General features: G+C 38.8%; 2 protein-coding genes and 1 pseudogene across 29 annotated transcripts in view; 2 read left to right on the top strand and 1 right to left on the bottom strand.

The window, feature by feature from the left end:
* Window positions 1–6,012, bottom strand: part of FIP1L1 (factor interacting with PAPOLA and CPSF1) — a 67,579-nt gene extending 61,567 nt beyond the window's left edge. For 3 of the 23 annotated variants that reach the window (XM_079154052.1, XM_079154071.1, XM_079154049.1), the window contains exons 1-4: window positions 5,665–6,008; window positions 4,481–4,525; window positions 4,350–4,389; window positions 726–783 (exon numbers count right to left, since the gene is read on the bottom strand). In XM_079154052.1, the coding sequence (XP_079010178.1) occupies window positions 726–783; window positions 4,350–4,389; window positions 4,481–4,525; window positions 5,665–5,749 (228 nt within the window). In that variant the 5' untranslated portion in view covers window positions 5,750–6,008. Of the gene's footprint in view, window positions 1–725; window positions 784–4,349; window positions 4,390–4,480; window positions 4,526–5,664 lie in introns of all 23 variants that reach the window. The other 20 variants (XM_079154055.1, XM_079154057.1, XM_079154053.1 and 17 more) reach the window with 11 other exon arrangements.
* Window positions 1–26,067, top strand: part of LOC306669896 (DGAT1/2-independent enzyme synthesizing storage lipids-like) — a 497,646-nt pseudogene that overhangs the window by 244,177 nt on the left and 227,402 nt on the right. The gene's annotated exons all lie outside the window — the stretch shown is intronic.
* Window positions 15,338–26,067, top strand: part of SCFD2 (sec1 family domain containing 2) — a 398,565-nt gene continuing 387,835 nt past the window's right edge. For 4 of the 5 annotated variants that reach the window (XM_079154037.1, XM_079154040.1, XM_079154041.1 and 1 more), the window contains exons 1-2: window positions 15,338–16,307; window positions 19,114–19,212. In XM_079154037.1, the coding sequence (XP_079010163.1) occupies window positions 15,470–16,307; window positions 19,114–19,212 (937 nt within the window). In that variant the 5' untranslated portion in view covers window positions 15,338–15,469. The remainder of the gene's footprint in view (window positions 16,308–19,113; window positions 19,213–26,067) is intronic. The other variant, XM_079154038.1, reaches the window with a different exon arrangement.

A 26,067-nucleotide genomic window follows, 5' to 3' on the forward strand; every position in this document is an offset into this window, starting at 1 on the left:
TACCAAATAGTTAAGGAACAGTGGATTACTCTTGGCATTCATTTATACCTAGAAGAGTTCTTGCCTGAGAATCCTTAAACCTCTCTGAGTTAAAGTGGGCTCATTTATGAAGATTTTACTATGGCTCTAAAAGGTTATTATGTACATCGTTACATAACAGTAAATAAGCATATCACCCAAGCAAAATATTCCAATTTCAAGGCATGAAGTCAGGGTCTATCACCTCTATGGAAAAAAAAAAAAAAGAATTGCTAAAAACCCATAATAGTTAAACTTAGGTTGTGAGACTCAATGTTTGCTTTGAAAATCAAAACTATGTGGCTGGGCATGTGACTCAGTGGTGAAGTGCATACCTAGCATGTGTGAGGCCCTGAGTTCAAATCCCCAGCACTGCCAAAAAAAAAAAAAATAAGCTAATTTAAAAAATAAAATAAAATCAAACTACAATCTGTTCAGTTGGTCTATGACTATTCAGTTCTTTGAAAGCAACAGCCATCAAACCTTTCTGCATGTTATATTTCCTCTGAAGTCTCTTCCCACTATTTATTCTCCCCCTCATTAACTCCTACATGTGCTCCTGATGGTACCAGATGAAGTAGGAGATGTAAGGAGAGGCCAAATCACACAGGATACTGCACATTATGTTAAATGTTGGCCTTATTTTTAAGTCAATTGTGAAGTTATTGATAAAAGTTTTAAACAGGAGAGTAACTGAATTATGTTACCGGTTTTGGTACGCCATTTTCAGCAGCTTCATCTTCAATTCCCGATGGAGGATTAGCACTACAGACAAAATAGGTACACATGAGATACTTCAAGTACAGACAGATTATACTAATTTTTTCTTTGGGGGGGAAGAGGACCAGGGATTGAACTCAGGGACACTCAACCACTGAGCTACATCCCCAGCCGTGGTTTGTATTTTATTTAGAGCCAGGGTCTCACCGACTTAGCACCTCACTTTTGCTGAGGCTGGCTTTGAACTCGCTTTCTTCTGCCTCAGTCTCCCGAGATGCTGGGGTTATAGGTGTGCGCTACCACACCCAGCTACACTAATATTTTTACACTACGCTTGATAAATTTTTCCAAATCAATGTCTCCAACGGATGATAAGAATAAGGATGGTAAACTCTGCCTGTCTTATTCCTGATTATTCCTAATACCTTGCATAAAACAAGCACTTAGCAATTAATTAAAGGGCTGGGGTGTAGTTTAGTGGTAGCAAGCATAAAATCCTGGGTTTAATCCCTGCATCACAACCACCAAAGTGAAGAAAAACTGAAGTAGGAGAATGGAAATGCCTCCCTAATTTGTTAACGACTTACCATCTGATGATGGGATAGATTCAAGTTTTAACATTCGAAAATATGCAGCACACTTAATCAACTTCTTTTATCATAAATCTTTAAAGCATATTTCATGTGCAAGGTACTATCATAACTGCCAAGAGCTATTTAACGATTTCTCCTTTTCCTTCGTGCCCATGAAATTCAGATTTGTGATATAGCACTATCTTAGTATTCAATTAACATAATATACTTCTGCTTGGTTACCTATTTCATCAATCTTGGATATCTCTTTTGTTATATTAAAAAAAAAAGTAAAATTTTAAAAATTAATCTTCATGTAAGACAATCCTCCAATGTGATATTAAAGTCATTTCACAACAAAAACTATATACAATGTAACAATCAAACACATTTGTCAAAAGACTCAAGATGGCCATTAATCAACAAATAACACTTTTAGTACTATAATGTAATTGGTTTCTTATATTTTTAATAATCATGATTTCAACAGTGAGAATTACCCAGTACTTCACTTCATAGATAGGAAAACTGAAGCATAAAGCAATGAAATGGTTTGGCCCAAATCCCAGAAAAAAATTAGTAACATTTCTAAGAAAAGCTTAGAATGTTGACACAGTTTAGTTCTTTTCATTACATTTGGGCTAGCTCATCTAAACTTGGTTTTTCTCAAGCAGCTTCTATAAGTCAATTTAACCTTTACAGTGGCATTTTAGAACACTATCCCTTACTAAAGCAAAGCAAAGAATAGAAACTGAAAACTGTTACATTTTCCTCCTTCTAATGCTTAACTCAAGAAGACAAATTTCAGGGCACTGGGGATATGGGTCAGTGATAGAATGTTTCCTAAGTATGTGCAGGGGCCTGGGTTCAATCCTTGGTACCACAAAAAAGTAAAAATAAATTTCTATTACAATTCATTAATATATCCACTTCCTGCTTAAATAAATGTCTAAATAGCCAGATATAAATTTTACTTTTTTTCCTGGTGTACGTATGTGTGTGCGCACATGCACAGGATCACAAAACAGTATACTAAATTCAGTTAAAACTTGGATAGATTAAACACTGACAGAACCAGAGACAGTGTAAAGCAATAGTTTAAGGACAGAGGCTTCAGCAGTGAACTGGTCACAAAGAAGCAGGGGCAAACTGCAATAGCAGAGACCTAGGTAGAGCAATGCAAGGATGTACCAAGGTAGACACTAGTTTTGGCAGAACTTCTTTCCTCAATAGAACTACTCTTTTTAGAAGTTTCAATTCTCTATCACCATTAAAATGGTCAGATTCCATCCCCAACAGGTTGAAATAAATGCAATAGTTCTCCAAATGAAGTTTTATTTAACAAGGAATATGAATAACTTATGACAGTGACACTAAGATTAAGTAGGATTCTTTCAATAAATGTTAACAAGCTGTATACTAGAGAATTAAAGTTTAATAAGAAAGCAAATTTTGAGAATTATAGCTAAGAACTAACAAAAACCAATGGTATAAAGATTATATTTGATTACAGCTCTATACCCAATAATCAACAAATTTCTTAACCAATTAAATATTTAATCACTTTCATAACTATACATTAATCCCAACTTTGTGGTTAAAAATAGGGTTTGAAATTGAGCTGAATACATAAATTTTAAAACTAAATGATTAAATTTCACAGAACAAATTAATGAAATAAATAATATAGGGGTATATTTGGGTGAGGAAAAACCTAATTTCTGCTCTTCCTATTTCCACTTCCACTTCTCACTTGTTTATCCATTTTTTTTTATGCAGCTTTATTGAGATGTAATTCACATTTATCCACTTAAAGGATACAATTATATAAATTTTTAACATTTTATTCACAGTGCAACCACCGTAACTATCTAATTCTACAACATGTGCATGGACCCCCAAAGGAAATATTCTATGTATCAGCAGTTGCTCTCCAGTTTCCTCCAGCATACAACCATTAATCTTCCCGTCTCTGGATCTGCTAATTCTGAAGGTATACGAAAGGAAACATGTAACATGTTGTCCTGAGTGGCTTTTTTTTTTACAATTAGCATAATGTTTCATACAAATGATATTCTTCTGTTATAACACATATCAATAGTTCATTTCTTTTTGCTGCACCAAATAGTATTTCATTATATGGGTACACTATAGTCCAATTTTTGACTACAATGGAAGAATTAAGAACACTCACATGCATGTTTTTGTGTGGATGTATATTTTCACTTCTGAGTGGAAATGCTAGATCCTTCGGTAATTTGTTGTTTCACTGAGGAAACCATTAGACTGTCAAAGTAACTACCATTTTACAATCTCACCAGAGGTATTCCAATAAGGAACAATGATTATTCCTATTTCTTCACATCCTCACCAACACTTTATCTTTTTGTTTATAGTCATCCTACTGGGTATAGTTATTTCCTCCCTTTTTAAAACCCAAATATTCCTTAAGTGCTCTTTTTAAAACCATTCTCTCCTTTATTTAGAATACTAAGGTATCTGGTCAGAGTAAAGTTAGCATACCCATGTACCCTGTATGTCTGAGTTGCTCTGAAATTTAAAGTAAATTTCTCATTTCCCATATATATTCTACAAAGGTTATCTCTACCTTTTTGATAACTTAACAAAGGAAATCAACCTTTCCAAAAATTAGTTAATTCTATATTGCATTTAAATAAAGCACTGAAAATTTTTAAAAAGTAAAGCAATAATTTTCATGGTTTCCTTATTTAAATTTATGGTATTTTCCTCAGTAGTGCAGAGATTATGCTGTATACACCCCTATTAAGCTCACTTAAAAGTTACTTAAGTCAAAAGTAGTCAAATCCTAACTTAAAAAACTATCCTGTAAGCTACTAGCAAATAAGATGGAATTAGTATAGGACTAGGTCTTGCAGTATAATAGTAGGTCTTGAATATCCTCCAACCTTCAGTCAAAATGTTGTAGTCAAGTCAATGATCATAACAACCTTGACAATTTGTTTACAGAATCACTTTGGCACACAATCTGTACAAGCATCAGCAAGAAATTTCACTAACCTGGCATTTTCTTCTTCAGGCCTTTCAACTTCGTTTTCGTCTACCAAATGAAATAAATAAAATGAATAAATAAACCAAGCTTAAAGAAAGCAGTATTATGAAAATCTGAAGGGATCATCACAAGCACTAACCTAGGTCCTTTGCCAAATCACTGTGCACATGCACGTCCCATGGGCCTATAAGCATATCCAAAGTTAGATCACCTTATAATTACTAAACAAGATATGTCTTTTATGGAAAAAAAAAAAAAAATCAGACTTTACTGCTATAAAACTAAGCTTAAGAGGTACTGAAGATTTCCAGATCTCCATAAATGAAATTCCACACATTCACATTTCAGAATATTAATGTTAAATCTCTCAACCAAAGATAATGAACTTTTTTTTACAAGTTTATCCAAAGTTGTCACTGAGGAGCTGCATGGTGCCCAACATGCAGATTTAATACACTCTTCTAAAACAATAGGGAATTTACGTTTTAGTCAAGGAACAAATACTAAGTTTCAAATCTGGAGTCACCAACAGACAAGAAGGAATATGACTTAATGAAAGTTTAAAACTAGATGTTAAATAAGTGCCCTTCAAAAATTACAAGCAGCATTATTTTGATTAGAAAAAATACATGACACCGGAAATTATAAACCCAAGGGTCATGAGGTACTTCTATGATATGGGTTAAAAAGTAGTCTCTTATAAAACAAAAACTTCACCTTCACACTGGAGACAATCAGGGTTTTCTTTATGGGCCATAATGTATTCATTCCATCTCTTTTTTTCCTGTCTCTTAATTAATAATTTTAAAGCACGACTTTCAGACAAGGAGGTACCCTTGCAGGTGCATTCCATACAAACTGACCATCAAGAAACAAGACGTTAGTTTCACAGCATTAACTTTATTTAGCTATTATTACAGAATGACTGTTTCTGAAAGCAAAGGACAGGAAGGGCACCCTGTGGCCACGGGGCAAGAAGAGATGCACCAAACACATCTCCAAATCCATGGGAAAATCAAGAATAAAGGGCGCGGAGGCGAAGCGGCCTGGAAGCCGGGGAAGAGGAAGACGAGCGGGGCCCGCAGCCGAGCTGGGCCCGGGCCCCCAGTCCTCCACGACCGCGGGAGGGGCGGAGGGGAAGCCGGACCAGGGCTGCGCGGAGGGGGCCGGGGGCGCGCACGCCGCGCTCGGCCTAGGGAGGCCCGACGGGATCCGAGCGAGGCTCACGGCGGCGGCGCGAGAGACCGGGACGCCGGCCGTTTGCCGGCCGAGAGGGGAGGCCCGAGAGACCCGGGAGAGAGACAGGGACAGGAAGTTCCGTACCGCCATACAGCCACTCTTCCTCCTCATCCCCTCCGGTGCCGCCGCTCAGCTCCGACACTAGGCGCTCGACCTCGCCGGCCGACATGGCGGCCCCCGCGCACAACTTAAAGACGGCGATCAACAGCACCCTCCAACCCCTTCCCCAGATTCGCTGTCCCGGGGCGCGAGGCGGGCGCGAACCCGAAGGTGAGCGAACCAAAAAAGCACGAGACTCAAATCCAGGGAAGGCGGTGGCGAAGGCGGCAAAGATGAAGATTCCTGCGCCGGCCCGTCTGCGCACGCGCAGCGGCACCCCAGCGGCGCGGCGTCTCTAGGTGGCTGGGCTTCCGTGGCCGCGGCACCTGGGCCCGGTTGGGCATGCGCAGTGCAGCCCGCCCCGCCCCGACTAGTCCCGCGGCGCCCTCGGCGTGGCTTTCTCGCAGGCGTCCTGCGTCTGCTGGGCTCCCCTCCCCCCGCCTTCCCTCCAATCCCCTTGGGCCTTTGCAGCACCATTGTTTCCCTCCGCCGCTGCTGCTGTCGGCTCTGACCTCGCATTTAGTTCTTTAAGTCTCGCTGAAGGCCAGACTGTCTCGTTCTTGATAAGGTGCAGGCAGGATACCGAATCGTCACGGGTAGGGCCCCTCTTGCTCATTAGAGAAGAAATCATCTACACTCGGTGTCTCGAAAAATTAATTTTAAAAGCCAGTCAAAGCAGAATTATCAGGAACAATACATTCTCGTTGATGTCGAAGACCACCTCATCCACCACCCTCAACCTCAGATGTCACCCTTGCGTTTGGTGTACATTGTTCCGAAATTTTTTGTACATTTACTTTAGGTATCTTGGGAGAACTTGAAGTTGAGTCTTAAAAGTCATAGTACTCTACAATTCTGCGACTTGCTTTTTTTTTTTTTTTTTTTTTCTTTTTAAACTTACCATGGTTTTGGAGATCTTTTTAATTTTAGTATACTTAATATATGTCCCTTTTTAATGCTCTAAAAATCTGTAGCATGGCTTTCACAAAGTAAATATGGCTACTTCGCTATTGATGCACATGATTGCATTCAAATCTTTGCCAAATGAAATCCTACAATGAAGATTCCTTGTTTCTTCCGGGTTTGTTCAAGTGTTTCACCAAGCTAGAACCTAACTATGGGTAGTTTATATTTTAATAGATAATGCCAGATTTTCAGGTCACTTTTCAGAGCACACCTTCCAAGAAAAAGACAGTATTGGATGGGTTAAAAATACAGTTCCAGTTCTTAACTAGTTAGATGTGTGACTTTGGGTAATCAACCTACAAAGTGGGAAAGCTGAATTAGATATTTATAAGATTCCTTTAGTACTGCAAGTTTTGGGTGGGTACTCATTTTTCAACAGAAAGAAATCCATTTTGATTGTGTAAATCAATGAATGGACTTTTATATGTTCTCTAATGAATAAATATTGTTCTTTATTTCACATTGAATGCCTGCTCTAAGATGGTGGAAAATGAATACATGAGTAAAAAGGATTGCATTTAAAAAGTTCTCTTTATTGAGAAAAACAGGGTGGTAAGCAATTACTTTCCCTCAAGGAAAATGTGGAAGTGTTTACACCCCACCAATACCACACCATCTTCTGTTGTTTAAACAAGCCATGTGGTTTTAATTCTCCTTATCTTTGAACACACCTCTATCTACTTTGTTGAGAGCAATTCCTTGCATTCTTCTAAAGTCTGTTGAAGTATAATTACCTTTGTAAAATCTTTCCTGAATCCTACGTCATCTATTCCCATTTATTTATTTATGCAATCAATATTTGTGGAAAGTCTATTGAGGGTCAGGAACTCTTTAAAACTACATAGATACAGCAGTGAGTTTAAAAAAAAAAAAAGAAAAAGAAAAAGTCCTTCCTTTGGCAGAACTTTCATTCTTTTAAGAGAGACGACAACAACAACAAAAATATTAAGATTATGAAGAGTAAGCTATAAGAGGGTCCAGAGGAATGTGATGAATAAGGATGGAGTGCAATTTTGTATCACATGATCAGAAAAAGCCATACTAATGAGATGATGTAAGTGTAGGGTCCTGCGTGAAGACTTGATATAAGCCCTGTGGATTCCTAGGTGAATAGATTAACAGAGGAATTAGGAAGTGAAAAGGCCTTGAGGTAGAAGAATTCTTTGCATGTTCATAGAACACAAATGTACCCGGATTGAAATGATAACAAAATGTAGATGAGGCCAGTGGTATTGGGGAATATGTAGGGCAGAGTTCATCCTTCTAGACCTTGTGCTGCTTCTATGGCATAGGTTGATCACATTGTACAGTAATTATTTGACTACATATCTGTTTTTCTCAAACTCTTCACTAGACCAAATCCTCCCTCAAACAGGGCATCTTGATGTTGCTTCATTTCTCACATGGTGCAAAACACCAAATGAATTTTCTTGGCTTTGCTGAAAGAAATGGAATGAAGGTTTTCTTTATTATTCTAAAAATCTCTAGTGACTGGTGATTCATGGGACAACCAATTGCCTTTTGCTGAGGGGCTGCTTCTTCCAGCTGCCTGAAAGCAGCTTGCCCTTCAAGGCATTGCTTGGACTGAACTGAAGAATTGGCGAAGAATAATTGATGCATGAGATCACCTTCATGGTAGAGGTTAGCATTTGAACTTAGCTTTGAAAATCAACATTTCTACATGCAAAGAAGCCCATAAATCACTAATAACCACTTTTAAATAAAAGGCCTCTTCCTTCCTTGCTTCCAAACTGGGATTCTGGCATGACTATGCTTCCTTAGTTAAACGTGTCTTTATTTCCTTACTTACTGAGGTCGGGGGCAGGGAGAGGTGGGGGGGTGTTCAAAGATAAGTAGTTTGAAGATAGTTTATACACTTCCTCCCACATCATACATTATAACCTTATCAAACCACAATACTACATTTATTCTGATTATATTGGTTACTATTTTATTGTCTTTTTTGTGATCTGTTATTTCTTGGCAAAAATAATAAACCAGGCATTGTGGTGCCTGTTTGTAATCACAGCTACTCCGAGGCTGAGAAGGGAGAACCACTAGGGCCCACAAGTTGAACTTGGGCAACATCGAAAGATCATCCATCTCAATAAATAAATAAATAATGATGATGATAATACTCAGTTTCAGTGTATCTATCTCTGAAAAGTACTCTCAAGGAATGCTTCATTAAAATGATTAAATGGATGACAAGAGTTGAAAATTAAATAAAAAGGTCTTACTCAGTAGCCAGCATGTGGAAGTACAGTACTCAAAAAGGTGTTTTGCATGGATATGGCATGTGAAGACAACTGTTCTATTTGCTGCCAACTTTAGATATGTCACTTAAATTTCAATATTATTTAGTTTACATGTCAGTAAAATGATCTATTAAATTGATGTTTTATAGCCCGTTCTTGAAAGGATTACAAAGTTAAATGAGGTTGCAAACATCAAAGCAATTGACCAATTAGAGGCCAGGAAGTGTCATGTTATGGGTTAGGCCTTTTTTGGTTGGTGTTTGTTTTTATTTATTTTTCTAGGTCTTTCCTTCTTTGACCAACCAGAATAATTACAAATATGAAGAGCTTTCCTCTTTTTGGTACTTCAGTGATGAATTAACCCCAGTAAGCCATCCTCTTCTGCATCTTAACATCCTTTAACTTACACTTTGTATTGCTAGTTGTTTCTAGAAAGTTCTGTTGTCTCCTATTCACATCTATACTGTTAATGTAAGCTATGTGTGCCCTTTAAGGATGAGAACGATTTTCTTTTATCTGTGGAGTCACCAGATCCTCTCTCACAATGTCCATCACACGGAAAGGGATATGTGAATCTTTAAGCCAAGCACTGATCATGTATATGGAGAACCTAGAAATAAGATGAAGAGAAATACATTTGATTTTATTAGGAATGGGAAGTAATTGCTGACTATTTTGAACAGAGAAGTACTACTCACATTTTAATAAGGTAGTTGTGATGGTCTTGAGCAGATCATGTTAGCAGGAATTTATTCTACTCCCACCATAACATCTGAAATAAAGAAAGCACTTTTGTTGGGGGGGCTCTTTTCTGCCTACCCTGCCTGTCAAGGACATTTTATCCATTTACATGACTTTTAATACCACCTACATCATTGGGAGCCGAAGACTCCTGAATCCTTACCTGCAGTTTTCATTTCTTAAGTTCAGGACACTCAGCATCACCCAAATATTTCATCAGATGAATCTTCTGGATATTTAATGGGCATTTCAAACTTATGCCCAGAACAGAATTTGTGAATTCCCTTCCCAAGCTTGTCTTACCCTATTCCCATGTTCCTCAGGCTTCCCCATTATTATGGCTTAGATATGAGGTGTCTCCCAAAAACTCGTGTGAGACAATGCAAAAATGCTTACAGGTAAAATAATTTGGTTATGAGAGCCTTAACCCAGTCAGTAAATTAATCCCCTGATAGGGAGTAACTGGGTGTTAAAATTGAAAGCAGGTGGGTTGTGATTGGAGGAGTCGGGGTCCTAGTGGGTGTGGCTTTGGGTATATATTTTGTGTCTGGTGAGCAGAGTCTCTCTGTGCTTCCTGCTGTGTTGGTTTGGCCTGTTTCCCTCTGCTACGCTCTTCTGCTCTGATGTTCAGCCTCACCTGGAGCCTGGAGCCCAAGGAATGGAGCTGGCTAGACCGAGTCCTCTGAAACTGTGAGCCCCCAAATAAACTTTTTCTCCTCTAATTGTTCTTGTTAGGTCTTTTGGCCAAAGCAACAGAAAAAGCTAACTAAAACGCCCTTGTTTGTATTAGTAATCACTATCCAAATAGTCAGATGTCAACACGAACCCAAAGAATCATTCTTTTTCCTTTCCTTCCTTTTTTTCCTCATCTGTCCCTCTCACTCTGTACAATTCATTAGCAAGGCCTGTTAGCTCTTCTTATAAAATATATCCCAAATCTGCCCTCTCTTCATCTCCACTACCATAATGAAATTCAGGTAACACAAAACCTTCAATGGCTTCCTCTGACATGTCAAGTGCAAATCCAAACGCAAATCCTTGTGGCCTACAAGCTCCTTCATGGTCTGGTAGCTCCTCAAGTTTCACGTGGCTATACCTGCTATGCATTAAGCAACTTTTAGGAATCTCCCCTCTCCCCTCATCCTTGGTCATCTTTTGTCAACTTTTTAGTGTCGTTCGTCACATCTCTATTATGGACTGAATGTATGTGTCCCCCCACCCACCAAAAAAATGTTTGTGTTGAAACCCTTTAATTCCCAATATGCTGGTGTTGGAAGAAGGGCTTTGGGAAGAAAATAAGCCCTCCTTGAGGGGGAGGAAAATCATGTCCTTCATGACACAGGAGAGCTTGCTCCCTTCTTCTCTGTTGTGTACAACATGAGGACATGGCTCAAAGAAAACCACCTGTGAACCAGGAAGAGGTCTCGCACCAAAACTGGTCCATCCTAGCAACCTGATCTTGGACTTCCCAGCCTTCAGGTCAGGACTGTGAGAAATCTCTATTGTTCAAGTCATCCGATGTATGGCATTTCTGCTTTAGCAGCCTGAACTGAGACAATTTCTGTGCTTATTCCTCTCCAGTTCTTGCAGACCTGATTCCCAACTCTGCATTTAACTCAGTCTTTACCTCTATTCCATTTTATGTGCATACCAACAATCTTATATTTTAATAGAAAGGATCTGGGGGTAAATAGAGGTGTGGCCAAATGGTAGAGCACCCAAAAAAGAAGAGAAAGAAGAAAGAAAACATTTAGCATAGAGATGACCCTACTTTTCACTTAAACTGAGATTCAGTTATCCAATTTACTCACAGGGACATAATTTCTCATCTTTCTATACTACATGCCCACCATTATCTTTTGCCTGATTGTACCATGGAGCCTGGAGAGAGTTTTGCAATCTTCCTGTCTCTTATGGATCACTACCAGACCACTGAGGTTCCACTTTCCTGTGAAAATCCTCCTTTCCAGCTCATAACATCCACACTCACCACCTCTATCCCCGCACCCCTGTCAGCGCTCCTTGTTTTCATATGATGTGGGGATGTAATATGGGGAAAAGTCTTATTATCCTCTGTCACTTGATATCATAATGACTGACTTGAATGGACTATTCATCTCGTGGTTTTTGACCTTCTGTACTTTAACCATTCAACAATCTTCATGATTCAGTCACTTCAGTTCACATTCAGGGCCATGCCCTAGATCTTATAAAAATCTCTGAATTTTAGATGCTGGGCTACTTTCTTTGACCCTCACTTCGTATTCTTTTTTGTTCCTTCCTCATCAAACCCCCTCATTGGTCCAGCCTTATAGAAATTGTTCCTAGGCACTGTTTGTCCAATCCAGTGACTCATTCTGCACCCCTGCTCTTCCCCCATCATGTCTGTAATTTTTTCCTGCACAGGTTCAAATCCTGCAGATTCTCTTCAGATTCCATCTCACTTTTCCCTTCTCTGACCCTTGCCTCTACCCTTGAAACACATCTCCCTCATGGTTTCGTACACAGGCTGGACTTCTGCCCACCCAAAAAGCTTGCTCAGAATTCTATCATTTCATTATCTCTCTTCTTCATGCTCTCTTAAAGCTATCTCAAGCATACTATTATGCCTCCCCAAATACCAGAATCATTTACCCAATGATTTACTAGATGTTTCTACCCAGATGTCCCCCCAAATAACTTCAAAACAATATGCCACCAGGTGCAGTGGCACACACACCTGTAATACCAGAGGCTTGGGAGGCTGAGACAGGAGGATCAAGAGTTCAGAGCCAGCCTTAGCAAAAGCAAGGTGTTAAACAACGCAGTGAGACCCTGTCTCTAAATAAAATACCAAATAGGGCTGGGAATGTGGCTCAGTGGGTGAGTGCCCCTTGAGTTTAATCCCTGGCATACACACACACACACACACACACACACACACACACACACACAAAAAAAAAACCCAAAATAACAATATGCCTCTGTATCTATTAGGATGACCACTTTAAAAGTAACAGAAAAAATCAAGTGTTGGAAAGACTGTGAAGAAACTGGAACCCTTGTGTGTGTGTTGTCATTGGAAATATAAAATGTTGCAGATACTATGGACAACAGAGCTAATGTTTCTTTGAAACATTAAAAATAGGATTATTGTATGATTCAGCAATTTCCCTTCTAGATGTATACACAAAAGAATTGAAAACAGGATCTCAGAAATTTGTACACACATTCAGAGTGTTATTAGTAACAATAACTAAAAGGTGGAAGCAACTCAAATGTCCACTGACAGGTGAATGGATAGGTACTATAAATACATAAACAAAATCAATTTTTAAAAGGATGGAAATTCTCACATTACAACATAGATGAACACAGAGGACATTATGCTAACTAGAATAAGTTAATCATGACAAAACAAATACCGTACAATTCCACTTATATGATGAGTCTAGAGTAGTCAACTCGTGGAAACAGAGTGAAGGTTGCCAGAAGCTTGGAGAGGAAATGAACTGTCTAAAGTATACAGGATTTCAATTTTGCCAGATAAAAAGTTCTGAACATTAGTTACACAACAGTGTGAATGTATTTAATGCCACTGAACTGTACACATTAAAACAGCTAATATGGTAAATTTTGTGATATGCTCCCATAGTGAAACAAAAACATGTCCCAATTGAATTCGGCATATTTATTCCCCAATCTGCTGCTGTTTTGGTTTTACAAATATAAGTCCTTGCCATTTACCAGTAATTCACCCAGAAAACTGGGTGCTAACATAAAATTCTCCTTCTGTGTCCTCCTTTCTGCCAGTTACTCACCAAGCCTTTTGGCACTATTTTTTAAACCTCTCTTTATATACCACACTGCCATTCTTTTATTATTATCCCTACCAATGCTTACCTATAGTTGTTGCTGGTGACTAACCTATTTTTCTAAAATCCAGAGGTGAAGGAACAATTTCTACCAAAAGACTTCAATAGTTTCCAATTGGCTGCTACTATTTAGAATAGAAAATAAGATGCTCCATGATCTTGTCTGTTCCTTTGCTAGTTCTTTGTTCGTATTTTTTCTTAGACCTTCATGCAATGCATTACAGCTAAAATAACCTGTTTGTAGTTCCAAAGAACACATTTTACTGTTTCATGCCCCTACAACTTTATTCATATTGCACTTTCTGCCTGGACTGCCAGGAATGGTCCTCCCCATCCTGTCCACCTGCTAAACACCTGGTTTCTTTGAAGATGACTAAAAACTCATGTTATATGTGAAACTTCTTCTGACCACTTCCCTTTTTCTTTCACTCAATCAGAATTTGTTTGCCTACCTAGTAACTCCTATGCATATTTTTTAAATCATTTCTTCTGTGACTTTTTTTTTTTTTTTTTTTTTTTTTTTTTTTTGCGGTACTGGGGATTGAACTCAGGGCCTTGTGCTTGCAAGACAAAGCACTCTTACCAGCTGAGCTATCTCCCCAGCTTGCTTCCGTGACATTTTATTGCACTTGGTATGAGTCCTTTCATTTCATTTTAATTCTTTTGAAGACAAGGATGTAACTTATTTCCCTTTTTATCCTGAATATTGTACATGTTCATTAAAAGTTTGCTGAATATTATATGGGTATTAATTGAAACTCATCAAACACTTGTAGAACCTGCTATCTTCTAATCTGGGGGATTCCTTGGTCTCTAGTGCACAATCTCATAGAATAGATATGTTAAGGAAAATAGGTATGTTAAAACTAACCCTAACCCAGTGATATTGCAAGTACTTAGCAGACTTAATTGGAATGGTTATTTTGGGTAAGAGTTTACCAGGTGCAAATTCTTTGTGAATCACATGATTTATTAACCATTTCATCTTTGAAGTTTGGCACAGGGATTTTACTTAGGTGCTTTATAATATTGGTTGAACAAACTGAGCCCATGAAACGCTCTGAGTTCAATCTGTTGATTTTTGTTGTACAGGTATACAATGTTCCAGGCTGGGAGTAAGTGCAGAGAAATTGAGAAATTATGAAGGATTTTGGTAATTTTTAAGGAGTCTGTAAATATCCTGTAAGCAACTGAACCAGGTAAAGTTTTTAAGCAGTAAAATGGAAGGACCACCTTAATTTATTAGGAAGAAACCTGAATCGAGGGGGGAAGGGACGGAAAACCAGGAAGTGATCATTGTGTTAGTCCAGGTGAGTGATGATGCCCAAACTGAGGTAATAGCAAGGATGGAGAGGAGAAGCTAGTTTCTAGGAGTTTTGAAGAGCATCAAGATTTAGTGACAATGAGATGGGGGAAAGATGGAGAAAGGGAAATTGAGAACAGTGGGTTTATTAAGAGGCTTGTGTGCGATAATGCATGTGGTAGCAATCTATAAGCTACAAATTATTACACAGCAGTTTTTATTCTCTGCTTCTCAGAGTTTAAATGGGGAAAGTGGCTGTAATTTCAGAGATGTGTGCATATCCGAGGAAGATATTAAACTCCAGTTTAGGTTTTATTATTCCTAAGACTTCTAAGGGAGCACGGAAATGTAACTTGAGCAGACAGATAGGGGGACAAAGGTAGCGCAGTTCAGCTCTTTTTCTTTTCTTCTCCGGAACTTTTGAGGCAGCCCAGAGCCATGGGGCCCCGCCCCGCCCCCTTTTCCCAGTCCCGCCCACCCTTCCTCCCTAACTAGCCAATCAGTGCTCGGTTCTACGTCATCACAGTGCGCGGTCACCAGGCACGTCAGAGACAGGACCACGTGTACTGTGTTGACTGTCAAAGTCTCAGGACACCCCATTTCCGGAAGCTGTGAATTCTGCCAGAAGTTCCTGCACCCGAGTTTCCTCGAGTCTGAGAATTCCGACCATGAGCGCCCTGGGCGTGCTGTCCTTCACCCAGCAAGGCTGGGAGCAGGTGCTGGCCAAAGTCAAACGGGCTGTGGTCTACCTGGACGCTGCCTGCGCCGAGAGCCTGCACTGGGGCTGTGGATCCATGCGGCTCCTTGAGGCGGTGGGTGGTCCTGCGTGTCAGCTGAGGGAGTTCGAGCCTGATGCAGTTGGTGGTGGAGTCAAGCAGCCCAAGGCAGTTTTTGTGTTGAGCTGCCTGCTGAAAGGTCGGACTGTGGAGACTATAAGAGACATAATATGCCGCAGTCACTTCCAGTATTGTGTAGTGGTCACAGCAGTGAGCCACGCAGTTCACCTCACGGCTAACCATGTCCCAGCGGCTGCAGCGGCCGAGCTAGAGGGGCAGCATCCAGTGTTCGAGCAACTGGAGGAGAAGCTGTGTGAGTGGATGGGAAACATGAACTACACGGCGGAGGTGCAGCACGTCCCATTGTTGCTCGCCCCTGCTGCTCCATACCTTGCTTTAACTCCGGCCTTTGCTTCTCTTTTCCCACTGCTACCCCAGGATGTACATCTCCTTAATAGTGCCAGACCAGACAAGAGGAGGCTGGGAAGCCTGGGTGAGGTGGATGCCTCTACCCTGACCCCAAACCTGCTGCTGCAGATCAGGTGCCTGGTGTCAGGTCTCAGTTCCCTGTGTGAGCATTTAGGGGTACGTGAAGAATGTTTTGCTGTGGGTTCCCTCAGTCGGGTCATCGCTGCAGATCTGGCCAATTATGCGCCTGCCAAGAACAGAAGGAAGAATGCTACAGGCAGGGCATCTGTGGTCTTTGTGGATAGAACTCTGGATCTCACAGGTAAGTAGCATTGCCACGGAGTTATTCACTCTCCACAGAGCAGGAACTTTCATTGATTCAGCATGTTTTATTGACCTCTTACTGTATGTGAGGTTGAGGATACAAAGATGACCTAAATGGACACAGTCCTTGATTCCACAGAGTTTAGAGTTTAGTTTAGAAGGGAGATCAAGAAAAGAAAGTTAGCAATTACAGTACAATTTGTTGACTGCGCGTAATGGGTAAACATAGCCTCAATATGCATTGCCATATTATACAAAACAACTGCCACTAGCCCATGAGACTGGAATGTGAAATTATGCTAACATGGAGAATTGTCCACCTGGAAGCTTTTTCATATTCGAAGATGCCAACATTTACAAAAATCCTTCATAAGAGGACTCTGATCTTTTGGGGAAGTGTTATATAACCCAGGGAAAGGAAAACTATAAAACAAAACTGAAATTATCATAGACAGTTGAGGTTTAGTTTTCTTTAAATAAATGTTAAAGATGAGACTAACCATAAATATCCCTAGTAAATAAGATGAAACAAAAGTTATAAAATATTTTCAGATATTTATTGATTTGTTTTTAGTTTTGATTTTGTTTTTGGTACTGGGAATTGATATCAGGGGTTCTTAACCACTGAGCCACATTCTCATCCCTTTTATTTTTTTATTTTGAGATAGGGTCTCACTAATGCTGAGACTGGCTTTGAACTTGTGATCATCTTGCCTCAGCCTTCTGAGTAACTGGAATCACAGGAGTGCACCACCACTCCTGGCTCTTGTTTTTAGTTTACATTCCATTGACAATGGGGTACATAGTCTCAAATCATAATAATGCATTAAATATTTATACACACAGGGACAAATGTAACCTTGAAAATGGTGAAGGAAAAACTTTGTAATACTTGACATGTGCATTTATTTTCAAAGGTTAGCTTTATTGTTCTGTGATTAGGTAGATAAAATGCTACTAGTAGTAAATGCTAGCCACATCCAAGTTCAGGAAGAATACTTGGGAAACTAACATTGGTAAGCATTCCCTTTAGTAGGTAAGTAAAAAGATTGAAGGAAGTTATATAAACAATAATACATGTATTTGAGTTTTACCTTAATAAAATGAATTTTCAGATCATAAAATGGGAAGTAATGGTAGTATTGAGGTGGAAATTTAATTATGTGACTGGGAAAACCAGATGTTCAATGTGTCACTGTAATTTAAATATTCATAATTTAAATGATTGTAACATAATAGAACTCATAGAGGATTAAAAATATAATACTTGATGAGTCTATGCTTGTTAAGATTTTTAATGAATGGTATATATGTTTATATACCTATTCCTTTATGCCAAAAACTGACTTATTTCATAATTAATCAGGAAATTTGTATATTTTTGCATTTCCTCCTAAGACTCCACTACTCTGACTGTCTAGCATCATAGCAACAACTTCTTTATGTCTTTGATATCTAATCCTTGCACATGCTTTTCTTTTCACATATAGAACAAATGAAGTAAGCATAGCTTCTGCCCTGGAAAAGCGATAGCATAAAGCAGTCAAGAAAGAGAAAATAAGGACCATAGAAAGATAAAACTACCACGTAATAGCAATCATTTCATGCTTTCTCCAAGGCAAGCTTCTAGATCTCCTTCTCCACACTCACCCTCAACTTTTTTAATTGTAGTATCTCTGAGAAAACAGAAGCATCATAAAACTTCCTTATCTTTTATCTTCTATCACCAAATCTACCATCGTTTCTTATTTATTTATTTTTTGGTGGGGTTCTTTTTATATACTTACATATATATATATATATATATATTTTTGAACTAGGGATTGAACCTAAGGCTTTGTGAATGCAAGGCAAACGCTTTTCTGCTGAGCACATCCAGTCCTTTATCACCTTTTCTATATCTGTACCCATGTACTTTTCTTTCCTTCCTTCACATTAAAAAGGCAAGTAGCCAAGTGCATAGGTGCATAGGTGCATACCTATAATCCCAGCTAATTGGGAAGCCAAGGCAGGAGGATGGCAAGTTTGAGATGAGCCTCAGCAATTTAGTGAGACATGTCTCAAAATAAAAAGTGCTGGGGGTGTAGCTCAGTGATAGAGTGCCACTGGCTTTAATCCCCCTCTTCCATCAGTAAAAAAAGGAATGTACTGTCCCTCCTACAAACATCAACTTTTTCACCTATGTGTATCCTCTCTGGTTTTACTTTACATAAATTTACCTTTGTAAAATATCCCTTATCTAGATCATCAGTTTTTCCTCTTCTCTGAATTGTCACCATCCAAACAAGATAGAGCATCTCCTTTGACCCTTCAGTGCTTCTCCAACTTCAGTTCCATTTTGGGATTTTTTTTTTTTTGCTTCATTTTATAATAGACTTGAAAGAGTTTATATACTTGCTGTCTCCACAATCATCTGCTCCAATTTTCTCGATTCCCCTTAAATTAGGTTTTTATTTTCCAGTACTTCCTAGACACTTTGTCAAGGCCCCCAGTGATTTCCACATCAGCAAGTCCAATGTTCAAATATCAGTGCCCCTTTTTTTTTGAAATGCAAAGAAGTACTGGAACAGTAAACAGATAATTTAAAATGTCTAAAAATTAAAAAATGTACAGATAAGTAGCCCAAGAAGCCAGTTTTTTGTGTAATCGCATCAGCGCATAAATCTGGCATGCGATTTGTTTGCCTGTAGTCCTGACATAGCCTCCTATCACACCTACTATTACATTTTTCATCTTTACCATTGTTTTCAAGACCACATGTGTCATGCCTTTTCTCTAATCTCCCCTCACACACTACCCTCCAGGTACACCATCCAACTTGTTGCTCTTCGGACATGCCAAGCATGTCCCAGTCTCAGGGCCTTTGAAGTTCCTCTGTGTATCTGCCTGGAGTGTTCTTTCAGGTATCCACATGATTTTGTACCTCACTTTCTTTGAGTCTCTGATCAAATGCCTGCTCCTCAGAGGCCTTCTCTGACCGCTTGTTTTATCCTCTGTAACCCTTTCACCATGCTTTGTTTGTCATGGCTTTTTCTACTGCCTGACACTGCCCATTGATTATTGCCTGTCTCCTCCCTCCTGAAAGGGAGCTTGTGTCGGGAAGGGCTCTATGTTATTTACAGTTTATTTATTGGCATTCAGAAGAGAACTTGGAAAACGGTAGGAATGTAATAAATATTTATTGAATGATGAATGCAAGAGTGGATTAAAGGTTGCTACCAACCAGACTTTCATACAAGTTAGCACACATTCTATTTGCTTTTGAGATTTTTGAGTCACACCCACAGATACAATGGTATGCACTAAGATGTACATATTCTTAATATTCTTTGATTTTGTAGTTTGGGCACATAGTAAAGCTTGAGAAAGTAAATAGTGATAGTAACTAGTCATATTCATGTGAGTATTTTATAGATAAAAATCACTTTCACATTACCTTGTTTGATGTTCTCACAAGTTAGGTAAGTTCACAACAAAGAAATTAAGGCTCAAAATTTGTTTCTTAGTGGACAAAAATATCAACATTAAGTAGCTATCAGGGCGTGAAAATACTGCATTGGTATTTCTACAAATGTACAAGTTCAGCATCTTTTGTTTTTTTGAACTATCAAAGTGAGAGTTGTGAGTGTTGTTAGTGTGAAGTCCTTACTTTCTGTACATTTATTAAGGATCCTTCTGCTAGTTGTCTCACTTCCAGAGTGTCTTTTAAGTTAGTGAAGTTACCTAGTTAGGCAGGGTGGTATGGGTGGAAATGTTAGGTACATGAAATCATGTGAAACAATATTCAATATTGAAAGGGGTGTTGCTCCAAGGGACCAAATTGGAGGTTTTTCTGGGTAGATTCAAGGCAATAATTGAAAGGAGAAAGAAAAATTCAACCACTCTGTCAAGGATCTAGGAGATACTAGAAAGTTATTAATCTTAAGAGAATACTGAAAGAATTATACAAAGTGTGATAATAAAGCAATGAGTGAACCTTCAAGAGTTAGCTAAGCTATTTTCCAAATACATTAAAACTGTACTGTGTATGTTTCCATCATAGCTCTTGAATGATGAAGTTCAAAAGTATTTAGGTGGGACTGAGCAAGGTCAGTGCCCCACAAGGAGCAGGGCACTGGGTAGGGCCAGGGGGTACTGGGGCATGAATGAGGATGAGAGGGAATCGCCTGAATAGGGTGAGGTCATCTGTGTGTGGTGGTAGGTGGCAGTAGCAATGGCCTGGTGAAATGATGAAGCCAGAGCGAGATAAAGGGTATTCCTGGGGCCCGGTGTGTGTGGTCCCCTCTGAAATCGATCTCCTTTTGGTATAACATAGCCAGGAAATATCTGTGATCTATTTCTCTTTTTAAAATTATGTTATATGCTCCTGAGAAGAGATTGGGATAATTACTGACTAAAGGAGAGTAGACTTTGGAGGGTAGATTCTAATTTGGGCCAGTTTATTATTATTACTGTGTCCTGATCTATTTAAATTCTCTGTAAATATGCCTGAAGCCTGAGTACCTAAGCTCCTGGGTAGCCTGGACATGGTCAAAGTAAGGCAGAATCAAAGGGACAGACAAATATGTGGCCACTCACTTCCCAGCAGTTTTAACAAACATTCCGTATGTTTCAAGTCCTGAGAGTTTATCAGTATTATTATTACTGTGTCCTGACAAGAACAACTTGGAGGAAGAAAGCTTTATTTTGACTTACAGTTTCAGAAGTTCAGTCCTTGGTCAGCCAACTCACTGGGCCTGAGGTAAGGCAGAACATTATGGTGGAAGGACATGGTGAAGGAGAGCTGCTCAGCTCCTCAGAGGTAGGAAGCAGAGAGAGCTTGAGTGCAAGGAGCCAGGGGTAATATATTCCCCAAGAGCATGCCCACAGTGACCTATATCCTTCAGCCTTGCTTTACCTGCCTGCAGTTGCCACCCATTAATCCATTCAAATTGTTAATCCATCAAATGGATCAATCCACTGATTAGGTTACAACTCTCATAATCTAATCATTTCACCTCTGAACATTACTGCATTGTCTTATATATGAGCTTTCAGGGAATGTCTCATATTCAAACCATAATACCTAATACCTTTTAAATTGAAGTCCTTTTTAATAGATATTTTTTGGTTAATCACCCAAATTATCTTCCAAATGATCAGCTAAAAGATTCATTTGGTGCAAAGATGCTTCAACATAGTATTATGATTCTATATTAGTTATATACAGGGCATATTTTCAATTGGCAAATAACTACTATAAATTGTTGTTTAAATGTTAAAATACTTCTTTACTATTGAATATAGAAATTCTATGCTTTCTGAGACCGCAATCACTTAATACCGTTGCCTAGTGGAAGCAAGTGACAGGGTCTAGGAGTGTGCTGGTGTGGATGCTGCTGGTCCTGCAAAAGTGCTGAGTACTGTTTAAAACTTCTTACTGATCCACACTGCTGGATGCAACAGGTTCAGGGAACTGGGGAGCTCCAGACTGTCAGTGTAACAAAAAAGTCATTATAAAGGTTTGGTAAGGATTATTACATCAGATTATGGCTTAGGTTGGGGTTTAGCTAGTGATAGCTGCTGCAAACAAAAAATTATACTAACAGTTTCTAAAAATAAAGAAATCATTCAAAAATTATTAGACTGTCTCAAATTGGATTTTTAAATATGTATCAGGAATTGAACCCAGGGTTGCTTAACCACTGAGACACATCCCAGTCCTTTAAGTTTTTTATTTTGAAGCAGGGTCTTGCTAAGTTGCTTAGGACCTTGCTAAGTTGCTAAGGTTGGCTTTGAACTGTGATCCTCTTTCCTCAGACTCCTGAGCCACTGGGATTACAGGCATGCACTACTGAGTTCAGCTGGAATTTCAATTTAAACCACTTGATAGTAATTTCATATAGAGACCAAAAGGAAATAAACATTGTCTTTAATTTAGATGTTAATTTATATACAAACTTATGTGGTTAATTGTTATCATTGATAATTTACCATTTGAAGGTTTACATCCTCAGATGTGAAATTGGTAGCACCAAAAATAACCTCAAATAAGTCATAAATATTTGAATGTTAATACCATGTTTACAAAATGGACAAGTTTTTTTTTCTCTTCTTTCTTGCATCATCTTTGCTGAAAGTTATATGACCTTATCTAATTTTGTCAGTAAATATATTTTGAGTGCCTACTCTGTGATAAGCACTGTTCTGGGTGTTAGGGAAACAGTGGTGAGCAAGACAGACAAGGTCCTTGCCCTCCTGAAGCAGTTGACACACTCTCAGGACTTAGAGCATATGGAACATTTGGTAACATTGCTGCGAAGTAAGTGGCCACATATTTGTCCCTTTGATTCTGCCTTACTTTGACCATATCCAGGCTACCCAGGAGCTTAGGTACTCGGACTTCAGGCGTATTTACACAGAGAATTTAAACAGCATTCTGTTGTCTGTTCTGGCTTCTGGTTTGTTTCTAGACACAATTAAAAGGAAGTCTTGATTCATGAATTTCTAGAAGTTAGAATCTGGCTCTTGAGATCAGCTAGAGACGGTGCTTTGTTAATAGTCTTCAAGTTCAGAATCAAAAGGTAGGCAGTGGTAGTAATTCTGGGAATTAAATTTTTTCTCCAATTTTTCTGAATTTTAGCTTCATATGAACTTTTAAATCAAAGTCTTTAAATTAAAGATTAACTTTCAATTCAGTAAGTGGTTTTTGATCCTGGGATTATGATATTCTGAGGTATTGTTTCTTTAAGGTATAGTTATCTAACCATTAAAGTATTGAAATTTGATACTATTGATAATTGCTAATATTTGAGAATATACAGTTTTTTTCAGTACTTTTCATATGTAACCACCTACTATCTTCACTATGTTTTTTTGAGGTAAGTATTATAGTGATCTCCATTTTACTGATGGAAAAACTGAAGCATAGAGGGGTTTAGTAACTTGCAGAAGATCACACAGCTAGAAGTAGTATGGGCAGAATTTGAACCTTGACAGTTTGCTCCAGAGCCTGTGCCCATGAACTCGCTCATCTGTGTGACTGTGGGGAGTTTCAGAATCCCTGTCCTGGATAGTAGAGAGAGTACTGATTTGGTGCCCAAAAGTGGGCAGCTTCAGATACTAAGCATGGTTGTTAATTCCAGTGTTCCTCATTGAAGCATCAACTTAAAAAGTAACTGAATTTTTTCTTCCCCATCTACTTTTCCACAAATGTAAGCTAACCAACTAATATCTTCAGTTTTAGAGTTTAGATGGTACTGTTTAAAATAAGCATAGGTCTGAGGCACAATTGGAAGGCCACATAAGGCACTAACTAGGTTGCGGACATTAAATTTATACCATATAACCTCATTTCCTGGCTTAGTGACTTAACTTGCTGTATGGTCCTCATTGAGCCTTTGAAGAGTTTTCTCATTTGTAATAAAGAGAAAATGTCAACCTTTGGAAAGGACATGAAATCATTTTTATGGATAAAATGTGTCAAACATCATTTCTTGAGGAATAGGAGAAATAATGCTAAAATATCAAAGTTCTTACATTTATGAAGCTTAGATTTTGTTAGGGGAAGAATATGAAAAACAAACTGCTATATAATATTAGGTAGTAACAAAGGACATGAAGAATAATGAAGCTAGGTATAACAGTTTAAATGGCCTACTGGTTGATATATCTTCTTACAAGAAATAGAGCTTAAATTGCCTACTCCTTTAGCATTTTCTGGATTTAGTGACTCACTCACCCCCTCAGATTAACATTTGTAGAGAAGCCAATGTATATATTCTAAGTCCAGATCATAAAGGCATTGTGGCTTCCTCCTTGCTTTATTTTCTTGTATCACTTCCTCTGGGAGAAGCTAGCAGCCATGTTGTGAGGACACTCAAGCAGCTCTTTGGAGAGGCCCATGCAGGGCTCCTTCCACCAGCTAGTAAGGAGCTGAGGCCTCCCAGCCATAGTTACTTGAGTGAGTCATCTGGAAGTGGATCCTCTATCCTCAGTCAAGTGTTCAGATGTCTACAGCCCCAGCTGACATACTGATGGCAATTTTATGACAGATTCTGAGTGAGAATCCATTTAAGCTACTCTGCATTTCTGGGTACATAGAGACTGTGAAATAAATAAATTTTGTTTTAAGGTGCTAAGTTTTGGGGTAATGTGTTATACAGCAAAATACAACTAATACACTGGGTAAGAGATTAGAGATTATTATGATGGAGTTTCCATTTTAGATAACACTGTTAAGGAAGTCCTCTTTGAGGATGTGACATTTGAGCAGGGGCTAAAATAAGAGAGTAAGCAGGTCAGGTAGCTATCTTTGGCTAGACCAGGGAATGGCAAGTGTAAAGGGCCTGAGGTGGGTGCATGTTTGACATGTTTGAGGAGCAGTGGGAAGCCAGTGTAGCTGAAGTATTGTGATTCAGGGGAACAGTGATAAGAGACGAAGCTGGAGAGATAGGCAGAGGGAATGCATTATAGGTCAGAAGGAGGATTTAGAATAAAAGTCAAAGAGCACTGGGAAACCACGTGGAGGTTTTTGAGCTGTGATGTGGCATGATCGGATTTATGTTATACAGACTCAGGTATGTAAGGAGTGTGGGGATTAAGATAGACTCTCAATATATGGTAGCATCTGAAAGGACTAATGGGCACAACCCCCCAAAAAATCCTGTTTGTGTGATGTAGAAATGACTGCTGTTGCCTTTTTATCTGTTGAGCTTCACTACAGTGTGATTGAGTTATTATGAATTTTTTTTTTTGTACTGGGGATTGAACTCAGGGGCACTGGGCCACTGAGCCACTTCCCCAGCCCTATTTCATATTTTATTTAGTGACAGGGTCTCACTGAGTTGCTTAGTGCCTTGCTTTTGCTGAGGCTGCATTTGAACTCACGATCCTCCTGGGATTACAGGTGTGTGCCACTGCACTCCAGAAGGCTCCCCAGTTCTTACTTTATGCTTTATAAGTAGAGGCAAATGAAGATGTTGCATACTTTATAATGACACTAATATTGGTATTCACATTATGATCCACAAGACTGGTATTTTTCTGATACTGTTAACTAAAAAGTTGATCCTAAAGCAGTAACTTATTAATGTAGGATCTCAAATCCTGGGGTTCAAAGATACTTTAGTGTCAGTGCACCAATTCTGAGTTTTTAGATTAGTAAAAGAGCAGCACACACACACACACACACATAAAACAACCAACCAAAACAAGAATAAACCTAGTGGAGGAAGGAACCACTTGAGCCCATGTCTCTATTTTTTATTTACACTTCCTTGGAAAAGATGGCATTAGGAATTAAACCATTCTTGACTCAGACTAGGGACCACATTGCTATTGATGAGATTCAAACAGGGAAGAAATAACTGGGTTCTGGTTGACTTCTACTCTAGAGTATCTCAAACAATATTTTAAATTTTCTCTAATAAAGGAAAAATTAAGCTCCCTGAAAATATAAGTGTAATGAAACTCTTGGCATATTATTCATTTTATAAAAGGAGATGCTGAAGACATTGATAGGCCCAAATACTTAGTTCATATTTAAGTCATGAAAATGGCACTAACTAAATTTTGAAAACGAGTGTTGAGCTGGACATGTGAGAAACAGTACTCATAAAATAGCAGTAGAGTCATCATAGTCAGGTCAGACCATCATTTTGGTATTCCTGTGATGTGATATTTTGAACAGTTTTTTGTGGAACATAAGTTTTTTTAATAAGGTGACTCTTGTGCTCTTTGTAGCAAATATTGGGGAGAAATCAAATTTTGGTAGAATT

The sequence above is a fragment of the Sciurus vulgaris genome, assembly GCF_902686455.1.
Source record: "Sciurus vulgaris genome assembly, chromosome: 9".
Classification (NCBI taxonomy): domain Eukaryota; kingdom Metazoa; phylum Chordata; class Mammalia; order Rodentia; family Sciuridae; genus Sciurus; species Sciurus vulgaris.